Source organism: Bos indicus, chromosome 7 (assembly GCF_029378745.1).
Source record: "Bos indicus isolate NIAB-ARS_2022 breed Sahiwal x Tharparkar chromosome 7, NIAB-ARS_B.indTharparkar_mat_pri_1.0, whole genome shotgun sequence".
Taxonomy (NCBI): domain Eukaryota; kingdom Metazoa; phylum Chordata; class Mammalia; order Artiodactyla; family Bovidae; genus Bos; species Bos indicus.
The window spans coordinates 83,645,321-83,659,029 of NC_091766.1; the positions used below are offsets into that span (position 1 = coordinate 83,645,321).

The window sequence follows — 13,709 nt, forward strand, 5'->3', positions numbered from 1 at the left end:
AAGGTAGTCACAAAAGACCATAACTACCAGTTTTCTGATTTTAGAGAAATATATGATTTCAGCTTTAGCAAGGATATAATTCAAATATTGGGGTTAAGATTCATTAGTCATTAAAACTATTAAGAACTCACTTCAGTTCAGTTCAGTCGCTCAGTCGTGTCTGACTCTTTGCGACCCCATGAATTGCAGCACGCCAGGCCTTCCTGTCCATCACCAACTCCTGGAGTTCACTCAGACTCCTGTCCATCGAGTCAGTGATGCCATCAAGCCATCTCATCCTCTGTCGTCCCCTTCTCCTCCTGCCCCCAATCCCTCCCAGCATCAGAGTCTTTTCCAATGAGTCAACTCTTCGCATGAGGTGGCCAAAATAACTCACTTAGGTTATACTGTTTTTTCTTGAACACATTTAGATATTGGATGAATACAACCTAGGGAATTAAACATTTAAACAACCAGAGTTAATGGTCCCTTAGTTCCAGTTGTCTAAGATTCTTTCAGCTTATCCTGCTTCACTGATGAAACATTGACAGAGAATTGACTATTTAAATCAAGTTATAGAAATTTCATTACTAATTACATGAAGTTGCACAGGGTTATTAGTCACTGGTTAAGCCCCTAATTCTACTAATTGAAAAATCATCAGGGAATGAAAAAGATAATGCCTTCTATTTATTGTTAAGATGTCGGTTCCTTAAATTGGGTTAGTAGACATACTTTATTTTCTAAGATGTTGTTCACTACTTAGCTTCTCTTCTGATCAAGCAACTCACAGATATTGGGTACTAGAACTCAAGAAGAGGTGGTTTTATGTTTTATTTTTTTTTTTTTGAATGTTATTTGGAATTCTTTTTAAAAATTGAAAATATCTGTGGATTCTGTTTATATATTGAAAGCTATTCTCAAAATTTTCTTAAATACAAATGTTTTGATTATTACATTAACAGTCTCATGCATTACACATGAAGACAGGCCATTATTGTGCCTTGGCATAGTGGATACTTTGACATTTGGGGCTTATTATTCTCCTTTTAAAAAACCGATGCTATCAAATATCTCACAGTAGTCATTAGCTGTTCATCATTTGACGATTTTTCCTCATATATTCATGTGACGATCAACACCTCATCCACTAATGAATTATTTCAAAAACCTTACAAGTTAATACTAGTATCTTCAATTATTCAGGACACTATGAGAAGTTGCAAAGTAATGACAGCTGTCTGGAGGCAAATCATTGCTGTTGTTAAGTACTAGTGTGTAATGAAATGCATTTTCAACAGCCTCAGACTTGGGCATTACAGTGGGAAGGAGATGTCATCAGATCTCGGTGCAGATCAGAGAGCGGTGTACCTTGGGCAAATCTCTTAACCTCTTTTAGCTTCTCTTTCTCCTCTTCTACAAAGGAAATGTTAATCAGTTCTTCCTAGAATTGTCATGAATAGTCAATTATAGTTTTCAGGGGCCATGAATATTAAAGTGGACAGTTCTGATGTCATTTCAGATGTTCCTCCCCCCTGCCCAGGGTGCTTTGCCTCACATACTTCCTTTACTTGTGTGAGTGCTCGTGTTCTGTGTTCTCTTTGCTTTTGAGCATATTTATGTCACAGCACCAACTATGACTGTTGGGTTCCTTGTCTCCCCCACACCCCCACCCTCCAGACTATGAGCTCCTGAAGGTCAGAGTCTTTTCATCTTTGTATTTTTAGAAACTTACATCATTCTTAAATTTCTCTTAAAGAAGGATTTTTTAAAATGGTTGGTTAATCTTTTCTTAATATTGATTTAGTAGTTTCCACAGCATTATTTATGAAAGAAAAAAAAGTTTTTATATCTCCAGTGAAAGATTTCAATAGCTTACAGGTTGTGAAATACAGCCTGTGAAATACATGGCCCAAATACACTACCATTTGGAGGTATAACTATTTTTGATACTAGGTTTAGGTAGGAAAACTCTCAAGCACAGAATGATAAGTTTCTGAAAGACAGGCTTAAAAAGTTAGATTAAGGGTATTGGCAGGGATCAGATTATGGACTTTTAAGCCAGAGAAGTTTTAAAGTCCATTTTAAATATAGAAAAATCCTTAAAAAAAAGAAAACCAAGCATCAATATCTTTTCGCAGAAACAAATTGATATATAAATCAGCAGTATATTTAGCCCCTCAAGTGCCAAGTCTCCACTTGCAGCCTCTGCTCATGCTACAAACCCACCTTTGAGCTGTACTCAACACCTGGGTACATCTTCCCTAGCAGAATAAACAATGAAATAGAAGAGAGACAAATTTATTAAAGTATTTTAAGGGGAAAAGGACAAAGGGTTTTGCCCACCATATAGGAAAACTTGACACAATTTTCTGTGTAGTATCTTTATTTGTTTTCTTAGCATCTCTTAGACCTCCAGCACCACATGCCTTCTCTGTCTCCAGCCAGGCCCTAAAAGCCTCCTGTTGATAGGATCCATCTAAACCTGACTCTAAACTCACATTCAGCCCCGAGCATACCTGGCAGCCAGGAGATGCCACCCATTTAGAAGGCTATTCAGGGACCATACGGCAGTGGTTTTCAAACTTCAACTGCTATATAAGAGGAAGAAAAATAATGAGCATGGTGATCAGGAACAGGTATATACACAGGATTATAACTGAAATAATAATGCTTTGTGAAAGAACTTTAACAATGCAGTCATTCTGCTCCCCCACCCGCCCTGTAATGTATTTACTTAAAAAGTCAAATACTGGACCTAACCCACCAATTTATCTTCATTGGAAATCTGAAAGACATTTTACTATTGTTTAGAAGTCCACATCCCCAGCAGATTATCCAGGTATTTATACCACTAAAACCAGATTCCTTTTTGGGATGTGTCTTAGTCCATTAAGGCTGCCATAACAAAACGTAGGATAGGTAACTTATAAACAACAGAAGTTCATTGCTCATAGTTCTGGAGGCTGCTAAGTCCAAGTTCAAGATACCAGCATGGTCACTTTCTGGTGAGGGTCAGCTTCCAAGTTCACGCTAGTGTTTCACTTGGTAGAAGGGGCGGGGAACTCTAACCAGGCTCTTTTATAAGGTACTAGTCCCGTTCATGAGGGTTCCACTCTCATGACCTAATGCCGTACACCAAAGTCTTCACCTGCTATACCATCACATTTGGGGGTCAGGAGTCCAACATACGGACTTCTGATCACAGCAGGATGCTTCTACTGTTTTTTAAAAAGATATCTGTCATTATCTAAGAAACTTGAGAACTGAGGAAATTAAACTCTTGGAGTTGATTCTTTAGTGCTTACTTTGTAATATACCGTCTTTAACCTCTGTTCAATTCTTTCCCAGGCTGAGGTGGAAACCGCTATTAGCCTTGAGAAGTGCTGTATGAATTCTCTCTGCCACAGGTGCTGGGCCGCTATGGTTGTCTTCCTGAAAGGCAAGTCTTTTTTTTTTTTTAATTTTACCTTTAAAATTCTAAAAAGTGGGAAAATTATAAAATATGGGTAAAGCTATGTTTAATTGGTCACTTAAGTAATTTATCACCAAAAGCACTCCTTCTCTCTCAGGCATGGAGACTTACTCCCAGTTGTCTTCCTGTTAATCCTCTATAGCGTTTTGGCCTGATGCCTAGGGAAGTTTCCCAAAGCCGCTCCCACAGAGGCTGTGGGGGATACATTGTTTGAATGCACCACCGGTCTCACTGCCTCTACTTCTTTCCCAGGTGGCAGCAGGTTGAGCTTATGTCACCATTCATCATCATTATTAACACATTTATATGTGAGCATATGTATGGTTCTATGGGGATTTTACATAAATATGGAAAATATGGAAGAGTGTGGTTCATACCCTTGAGGACGGTAAAATAAAACTAAATTAGAGTCAATCACCATATGCAATGCTTAATCATGTCATGTGGTGACCATTTGCTGACACTCTATGCCATATTTCCACAGCATTAGTGTTTTCAAATGGCTCAATCAACTCCTGCCAAGATATGCAAAAACAACTAACTGAGGAGTGTTTTCCAAAAATGTTTTCCCATTTCTGCTACCAAATTCACCTAACAGAAATAACTCTGAGTAAGTGCTCCTTGCCTACTGTGGAAAATACTTTATTTGGTGGAAGTGTTGAAACATCCAATGTGAATTATAGCCTCTTACGGTGGCGGTAGAGTCAAGGAATCCAAGCTCCATTTCAAAACCAATGGAAAAATTGCTACCTACACTTGGTATTCTTTCTTTGTAAAGACAAATGACAATGCATTCTCTTTCAAGGTCAGATATTTCTCAGCTAGCAAAGTGGTTTAATCCTCCACTGGATTCTTTTGCATCTCAAAGGAACCTTTGTGACAATATTTTTCATAAATAACATACTACCTCTATTGTTAATATTATTTCAAACTAGCATTTGGGAAGAGAGAGAGTATGGCATTTCTAACAGTAAAAATTAATGTTTCTTTACCAAAATATTAAAATCATGTACTCAAAGCTGAAGTGTTGGTTGTTTTAAAATTTTATGTTATATAGAGGGAATATTTTCCATTCATGAAGCTATTCTTAGTAGATTTTTCAAGTCAAACTTCAGTATGATCAGACTTTCTGCCCTGAAAATGTTCTTGAACCAGTAATTTCAAAAGTCTCATAGTAGAAAATTTTCTGTTGAATAATTATTCTGTTATCACAGAATTTTATAAGATATGCTATGCTACGCTAAGTCACTTCAGTCGTGTCTGACTCTGTGCGACCCCATAGACGGCAGCCCACCAGGCTCCCCCGTCCCTGGGATTCTCCAGAGAAGAACAGTGGAGTGGGCTGCCATTTCCTTCTCCAATGCATGAAAGTGAAAAGTGAAAGTGAAGTCGCTCAGTCGTGTCTGACTCTTAGCAGCCCCATGGACTGCAGCCTAACAGGCTCCTCCGCCCATGGGATTTTCCAAGAAAGAGTACTGGAGTGGGGTGCCATTGCATTCTCCGTTATAAGGTATAGATGTTGAATTTTACCCTCTATAGATGTTGTCGTAATTTTTATTGGCCTTATTGAAAAATATGTATAATTGCTTATATTTGAACACATTGGGTTTGTGAAAATCAGGCAAGCAATGGAACCCCACTGAACCATTAATATTAAAATGCAGTTAAATAGGAACATGTATGGATACATAAACATATATAATAAGCTAGTATGTAACTATCAGATTCATTGAAGCTGATAGTTCATTCATTAAAGTTGAGACTAAGGAGTCAATGTTTAATATCTCAAGTTTTTTTCCCCCTAAATTTTTTGAATCTTAAAATATCTAAAAAGTAGGAAGTTCTCAGACTATTTACCAGTGACTTTCAGAGAAGGTGAAACAGGGTTTATGAAGAATCCAAGTGTTATGATTTTCTTTAAGCGGAAGCTAGAGTTACACAGATAGATATATTAATAGCATTTGTATGATAGCTTACTATTGACTAGATCTCTTCATTATATGCCTGAGAATCATGTACTTAAAACCAATAGAAATACCAGCAATAGCATCTGCTTACCAGTGGACAGATCAATCCTGGAGCACAAGACTTTAATTATGCATGAGGCAAAAAAAAATGACTTTGGGTTATTAGTATTCCAATAAAATTTCCACAGCTAAAAGCAGGAGAAATGCACAAATTTTAATAATTTTGGAAAGGCCAATTTGGCAGATATCAATGTACATTTGAAGGCTATTTTGATTTCCTTTTTCTGTACTTCTTTAATTTTCCTGTACAAAGAGAAAGTAAACCAGCATGTAGTTAAGAGTAGTGCGTATTCACATTCAGACAATTTGTGTGTTCTTACAAATGTGTTTGATTACAACTGCTTCAATAGTATCCCAGATTTTCAAAAGTTTATTTTAACTTTGAAGACTAGACAAGGTCATACTGATTTTACAACATCCTACATGATTTAAGTATATATTACAAAGAAAAAACCCAACATTGGAATATTACACAGCTTGAAAGTTTGCAAAGGTTATTTGTATCTTACTTATTTCTGTACTTACTGACACATCAGACGCCAGCAATGAATATTATATTTCATATTTTGTTGATTAGCAAAGATACAATCATTAGTACCTTAAGTCTTCAAAATTCACATAAACCTTTATGAAGCCATTCAGAAAGAGAAAGTCAACCCTAAAACTAGAATTAGTGATTATGATAAATGCTTTTAATAAGATATACTGGAAATGTTTAAAATTATAATTTAATAGACTATAAAATTAGCATGTTAGAGTTACTCATGGTGAAGGCTAGGTGATCTTCTGTGCCTTGTGCTTATGAGGTTTTACTTGTTTTACTGTGAATTTAAACAGAATAAATCTGCTTCACTTTAATGTCATTGATAGAAATTACACAAAAGCTATATACTACCTCACAATACATATCTACAGGGAATCTCTTTATTGTCATTAATCTGGGGCATTGTGGGTTAAAGAGATATTCCATGTTGGTGAAAAGCATATACAGAAGAGAGAAAATGCACAAAAGCCATTTCTATGTATTTCTAATAAAAGGTAGCAACATTTTAGCAAACTCTTTGAAAATATTTTTTTTTGAAAAAACTACCAATAAAATAAAACATCATAAGAAGCAATGAATAATTCTGAGAAAGTAAATCATTGCAAAAAATTACTCATAACTTTAAAAATACACTCTGTAGAGAATCAAGAATTGTGCATAACCTACAAGGGAGAGTTCGGCGGGACAGTAAATCTTTAAAGACATAAGGGCCGTTGGCTACAGAGTAAATGTGTATATACTTTGACCCAAAAAGTATTTATTTGTGATATGATCTTACAATTTAGTAAACTAAATATAGTTACATTCCTAATTTAAAGCTATCCTAAGAAGATGTTATTGATGACATGGCAGCGCTTTTTCTTTAATATGCTAAAAACTGATCACCATTTCAGATGCTTCAAATTAACAATTTTACAATAAGAGTCTGAAGTAGAAAGCATGTAGGCATAGGACAAATATGTGGCCAGCCAGTCCTAATTTTGCTTTTATTAAAAATGCCATTATGATTGACTTTCTCTTTATAAATCATCACTATGATTGAAGACCACTCTATATATACATCATCAAGAAATTGCTGTTAACACATAGACAGACAAGACAGTAACAGTCTAGTGCGTTTTGTAATGCAGCACAAATAATAACGAAAAAAAAAACAAAAACAACTTAGTGTTGCACAGGACCTCAAAGCTTTGTACACATACCATACTTTCTTTTCCAGAACCCTTAATTTAAAACTCCAATAATTCCGTGTCTAAGCCTTAATAAAACAAACACTGGTAAAGCTTATAAATTAGATGTTGAGGACTTTCATGGAGGCAGTGAGAACTTTAATTTGTGAGAATGTCAATGAAACCTCCATTATCAATAACAAATCGTTATGATAATTGCTTATTTTTTCAGGACCTTTGAAGCAAAATAAATAGAAATCAATTTTTACCTTGAAAATGGTTGACTACTTTGCCATTAGTAAGTACTTTTCTCCTCACAAATATCTACACATTGTGCTTTCCTGAGAAACCATCACCAGTTTCAAACCTCAATAAAATTCTAGTTTCACAGGAAATGCAGAAATGAACAAAGAAATGACGAGTATGCTTGGCCAAGTTATGCAGTACTATGTCAATATTTGCTAAAATTTTTTAAAAATAGACAAATAATTATTCTATTATTTTAAAGTGAAGATAAGACTATTCGTAAATACCATCAAAACAAAGATTTAAATTTTGCTTTAAAGAAACATAATGGGATTTTGCTGTTTATTTTGCAAGATGATAGTACTGGGGTCTTTAATTAAGGAAGTATTTGAAGATTACATAGCTATAGCTTCCTTCAAAAACAAAAGAATTGCAGATTTAATCTACTGATATTAAATATGCTCAATCTACTGATACTCAATCCTGTTTCACAAGTATACGTGTGTGTGTGTATATGGGCACATATATATATATATACACAAGCATACTTTTTTAGGCAAAAAATAGGACAAAAATCAACTGGGAAAAATATGAACTTATTCAGGCAGTATATAATATATAGAATATAGAATAGCACAGAAAGTAAGATCATATAATCTCTGATTAGAAATAAAAGTCAAATGAAAATTATAATATCAATTAGTACTGCATGTTACAGATTCATCTTCAAAATTCGATTACAAACACTGACAGTGTTTGGTAGGCACCGGGAAATACTTAGGATAATATAGACTCATTACAGAAGGACAAAACTTATTGCTAACATTGCAGTATTCTTTTTATAAGTTCAGTATTGACCATGAAAGCTCCGACAACTCTTGCTTTTATTTGGTAACTATAAGATTGTTTTACCCTTGCTATCAAGAGTGCTACTTTCTTTGCCTAATGCATTTCAACCAGTATAAATAAGAAAACAATGAAAAAACGAATTCACAGTTAATGTGATGTTGCTTAAGGAATTTAAATGATAAAAATCAAATTAAACCATTGAAAAGGCAGGCTTAGACCTCCTTAAGAAGACAGTTAGTGGCCTACCATAATTTGAGCACTTTTCATGAAAAATCCTGTTCAGTTTCCTATAGATTTTGCAGAGTTCATTCCATGGAGATACTTCAGGAAAATAGAGAGGAGGCCTGTGACGTGTCTTCACTCTTCCTCTGTGCAGCCCAACAGCTCCGATCTCAGTGTGATCCTCCCGTACCAGGACCAAGGAAGGATCCTTATGTGCCGTGCGTAGATGGGAGGATCAATGACGTTTTTTCTGTGAGTATCATTGTCAAAATTGCCCTGGAAAACCTAGTAAAGAAGAACAGACTATTAATCATTTGGCCTTCCTTTTCTTGGGAGTTATTTTTATTATTTTCTTGTTTGGATTTCCCCCCGCCACATGTGAGGTCTGATAACCATGTTTTTTAAAACACACTGCTGCTGCTTTCTTAATGATCATTTTAAAACTGAATGGGCGATGCATGAGCTTCCCAGGTGATGCTAGTGGTAAAGAACCCGCCTGCCAGTGCAGAAGTCAGAGACACAGGTTTGGTCCCTGGGTGGGGAAGATCCCCTGGAGGAGGGCACAGCAACCCACTCCAGTATTCTTGCCTGCAGAATTCCATGGACAGAGGAACCTAGGTTACAGTCCGTACAGTTGCAAAGGAACCTAGAGGGCTACAGTCCATAGGGTTGAAAAGAGTCAGACATGACTGAAGCAACCTGCATGCAACACAGGCAAGGAATATTTAAAGAGTTCAATAAGTTGAAGATTGGTTTTCTGAAGCAGGAATACATAGATTTATCATTTTTATGTGTTTTAAAAAGATCTTTTTTTTTTTTAATGCAACAGGTATTTATTTTTTGCTTCTGGCACAGGCTGTTGGTCAGGCAGCTTGCTGAAGGTGGTCTCTTCTAAAGAGTGATTCAGAGATCTAGGCTGTTGCAAATTTTAGCTAGCATCTGAAAAATGCAGCATTCACATTCACAATGGGCAACAGGAAAGAGCTGTGAGATTATACAGGGTGTTTTTAAAAAAACCCAAGGTATGGAAGCAGCTTAAATCATTTCTGGATACATTGCATTGACCTTAACTAATTATATGACCTCAGCCAAATTGCAAAGGATGTTGGGAAATGGAGAGGAGCACGTGGATATCTGGTGCACATAATGGTCTCTATCACAGTGTCATTTGTTCATTTCTCCCCTAGAGAACAAAATCAACCCAGTATCAAGAGATAACTCCAATCAATGCTATTTTTAAAATACTTTTTTTTTTTTTTTTTTGCCTTCTGTATTAATTCCTAGATCCATACAATACTCTTGAGATCACTGTGACCTATAGTGTCCTGATACAGGGCATTGCATGACTTTGTTCTTCTTTCTTTTGTTTCAAAGATCTTTGAACTTTGTATGTCTATTTTTCTCCCAGAAGGCTTTTATAATAGTAAACTTTGAGATGTGCTTGCTTCAGAAAGAAACAAAACAAAATTAGCCGCTGGTTGGTAGAGCATGGAGTAGTGGTACGTGGCGTGAATAACTGAGGTTTTCCCATGTGCTTACTTGTGCTGTGAGCACTTGGAAATTGAAAAGGAAAAGTTACAATGGACACCACCGTAATACAAAATGTCAACTGCAAATTGGCACTGGCCAAGAGCATCGCCAATGACTGAACAGCAAGGGCATTTGCCATCGGCCTCTGCAGAGACTGAACCCTGTGCTGCTGAGCTGTTGACCTTCAACACCCGCTGAGGGAGTTCAAGGTGGAGAGAGGCACTCTGTGCTCCAGGGAATCTGGTGGCACAGGTCTTTGGATTGTTGGATATTTTCAGGAACAGATTTTATGACCCCAATCCTGGTACCTCCTCATATCTAGAAAAGCACGAAGTCCCTTCATGATGACATCAGATCCTCCCGACTAGCAGAAAACCTTTTGTAAAATGAGTGCTTAATGGTACTGAAATCCCCCTTCACCAAAACCTTAACGATGACCTTCCCTCACTGTGTCTTTGGAGCAGTCTCTCAGAAATCTCTGAGGTGCTGCTTCCCAGGCTGCAGTCCTCATTTTGCCCCCCAAAAAACTTAACTCGTAACTCTCAAGTTGTCATATTTTTAGTCGACAGTATGACAACCGCTAAAGTGACCCAGAGTGGAATTCCTTCCTTCGTCTGAACCCCGTGAAGAACTGGAACTTTGGTACCAGCTGCCGCACCCTGAGCCCATCTACCTCCTCAGGGAATGCAGATGAACTTGGGTAAGTCTCTTCTGGTTCTTGAATCTCCTGTATTGGTTGAGATTCTGAGTTTTATTTGGTGGTGGAGCAGGTAACCTGCCCCCTCCCAGTTGGAAAGATACTGGGGGTGGGTGAAACATTCAGGGCATAGCCACCCAAGAGCTAGACACTGAGTTGGGCTCGGTTGGAAGACCACGAGAAATTTCCACCCAGTGGAAAGGTACTGGGTGGGGCTCCCGCTGAAAGATGCCAGGGGAATTACCCACCCGGTGGAAAGGTACTGGCGGTGGGGGCTGGATTGAAAAAGATCAAGGAGTACCTGGGTCTTGGCTGAAAGATGCCGAGGTCGCTCCGTTGTATGGGACTGAGTGGTTTTGTTGAGTGGTTAGGTAAGAGGCGGATCTGACACTTTTCCTCAAATCAACTGCCTTTATAGAATTTGTCAGGATAAAAGCGAGGAGAATACATGAGAGCTTTGCTCTGAAGAAAAGTGATAATACTCCTCCCGGCAGGTTTCGGTGTTCTCAGGTGACTGAGAAATTTACCGGAGTGCTGGCTGCCTAGTCCTCCTCCCATGCAGTGGTCCCACAGGGAAATCCACTCATTAATTAAAATACTTGCTCACCCCAGGGTCACAGATAAGAACTGGCCATTCAGCGACCTGAGAAGCCATGGTGGTCTTAGATTGCCAGAGGCAGAATCTGAGCCACGTAAGACGGGCTGAAATGACTCTGGGGTGACTCCTGAAGGAGTTTAGCTCACAAGCAGCACACAGGCCCACTACACAATTTCACTAGTGATTTTTATCCCTGACAAACTCAACTTAATATGGGAAACAAAATGTCTCAAAAACAGAAAACAGGGGCATCAGAAAGCCCACCTCTGACTTACACTCCAGCCAGATTCATGCACAGTGCGTGCAGAACTCATACTTGCAAGTACCTACTTAGTTGGAGAAATTATACTAAAAGAGATCTCAACCTAAAATGGCCAAAATGGGGCTCTTTTGATATTCCAAAATTGATATTTTTCATGCATGATTAGAAAAGGCCAGCCATGCTTGCTTTTATTGGTTATCTAGAAGTTTCTAAAAGAGGAAACAATACAGTAACTTCTTTGTAGGAAACAAACAAGAAATTGCTTGAAGTTATATCAGAGCTAAAAAATGGCTGCTAGCACTGACGCCGGAGAAGGTAATGGCACCCCACTCCAGTACTCTTGCCTGGAAAATCCCATGGGCGGAGGAGCCTGGTAGGCTGCAGTCCATGGGGTCGCTAAGAGTCGGACACGACTGAGCGACTTCACTTTCTCTTTTCACTTTCATGCATTGGAGAAGGAAATGGCAACCCACTCCAGTGTTCTTGTCTGGAGAATCCCAGGGACGGGGGAGCCTGGTGGGCTGCCGTCTATGGGGTCGCACAGAGTCAGACACGACTGAAGTGACTTAGCAAGCACTGACTCTGCCAAGTTGCAGGTCTAGTGGGACTGGGAAGTCACATTTGACATTTATGCCACTTGATTTCTGATTTCTGGGCATCACTTTGCCTTCTGCTTTATTTAGAGTGTGACTCCCAGCTGGTAAGGTGCTGGTTTGGTTTTGTTGGTTTGGTTTGAACACACAGACATCTGGTACAAACTGCTCAAGCTAATATGGGAAGACCTTCTTCTAAGGTTCTACACTCCACCTGGGTACCCCTTGGAAGAAATGTTTTAAATGACTTGTCAACCTACAGCTACGATCCAAGGACAAGGAAAATGGCCTAAAAATATTAGATCTTTATTGACACAGGATAGGAAAATGGATCGAAGTTCCCTTATGTCCAGGACTTTCTCCTATAATCAACAGCCTGGGTCTGATCAAATTAAGACCCCCTACTTCCCCATAGGGACACTCCCAGCTGAGGCTAATCTTGTTTTTGGCCCTTGTTATCAGGGTCAATTTGAGCACTATCTATCTGAATCTTGGCTATAAAACTATGACCATGGAAAAATATGATTTTTAACAGTGTATTGAAGACTTCAGAGAAAGTTTGAAGAAAAAAAAAAAAATCTCTTTAAGAATTCTTGCCCTAAGGAATGAACTCTTCTTATGCATTGAGACCAGAGGTCTCTGGATCATTTATCTAGTGCAGTCATGTTAGTTGTTCAGTGGTGTCCGATTCTTTGCCTGCCAGGCTCCTCTGTCCATAGAATTCTCCAGGCAAGAATACTGGAGTGGGTTGCCATTTCCTCCTCCAGAGGACCTTCTGGACCAGGGATCCCACATTGCAGGCAGATTCTTTACCATCTGAGCCACCAGGGAAGCCCTTATCTTATCTAAACAATCTCTAATTCTTGAAACCAAAAGAGAAAAGGGATCAAAGCCTTTAAAAAATCTTCTTATTCCAACTGTTGTTAACAAGTAGTGAGTTTTGTATTGTGATATCTGATTTATAACTAAGTTTGGAAAACAAAGCTGAGATCTCTTTTGTGTCTATTTGGACATATGTCTGCTTATGGTCTCAGTGTGTGTCTTTGTTTTTGGATAAGATTGCTGAGATTGGTTTGTAAATAAGCTCTAATTGGCCTAAAGAAAAGTAAGCACTTACAAATCAAACAATTCTAAATATAAGAGAAATTAAACCTAAATGAATTTCAGGTTCATGTGAATTGGGAAATATTCAGTATTAAATACCTGGTATTATTGTTTGTTTGTTGACCTAATATAGACATTTCTAAGAGTCATTAACATGAAGCATATTTTCATTGTGCCTAGGTTTAATACGTTAAATATTATTATATCTGTTACAAGTTTGTCAGCAAGGAAAAGTACCTTGAGTGAGGAAACTTCAGAAAATAATGTAAATGATATATGAGCTTGTAGACAAACTCTATTAAGAATAATTACACTTTAGTAATGTCTGTCTAAAATAGTTTCTCCAGATTAAGGTAACTTGAATTTGTAAGGGTTGTGCTAAACTAAGTGTTGGAAGTCTATTGAATAGCTAGA

General features: G+C 37.9%; 1 protein-coding gene across 2 annotated transcripts in view; it reads right to left on the reverse strand.

The window, feature by feature from the left end:
• Positions 1-5,610: 5,610 nt before the first annotated feature.
• EDIL3 (EGF like repeats and discoidin domains 3) overlaps positions 5,611-13,709 on the reverse strand; it is a 480,826-nt gene continuing 472,727 nt past the window's right edge. For both annotated transcript variants that reach the window (XM_019965396.2, XM_019965395.2), the window contains one exon: positions 5,611-8,796. In XM_019965396.2, coding sequence (XP_019820955.1) covers positions 8,647-8,796 — 150 coding nt within the window. In that variant the 3' untranslated portion in view covers positions 5,611-8,646. The remainder of the gene's footprint in view (positions 8,797-13,709) is intronic.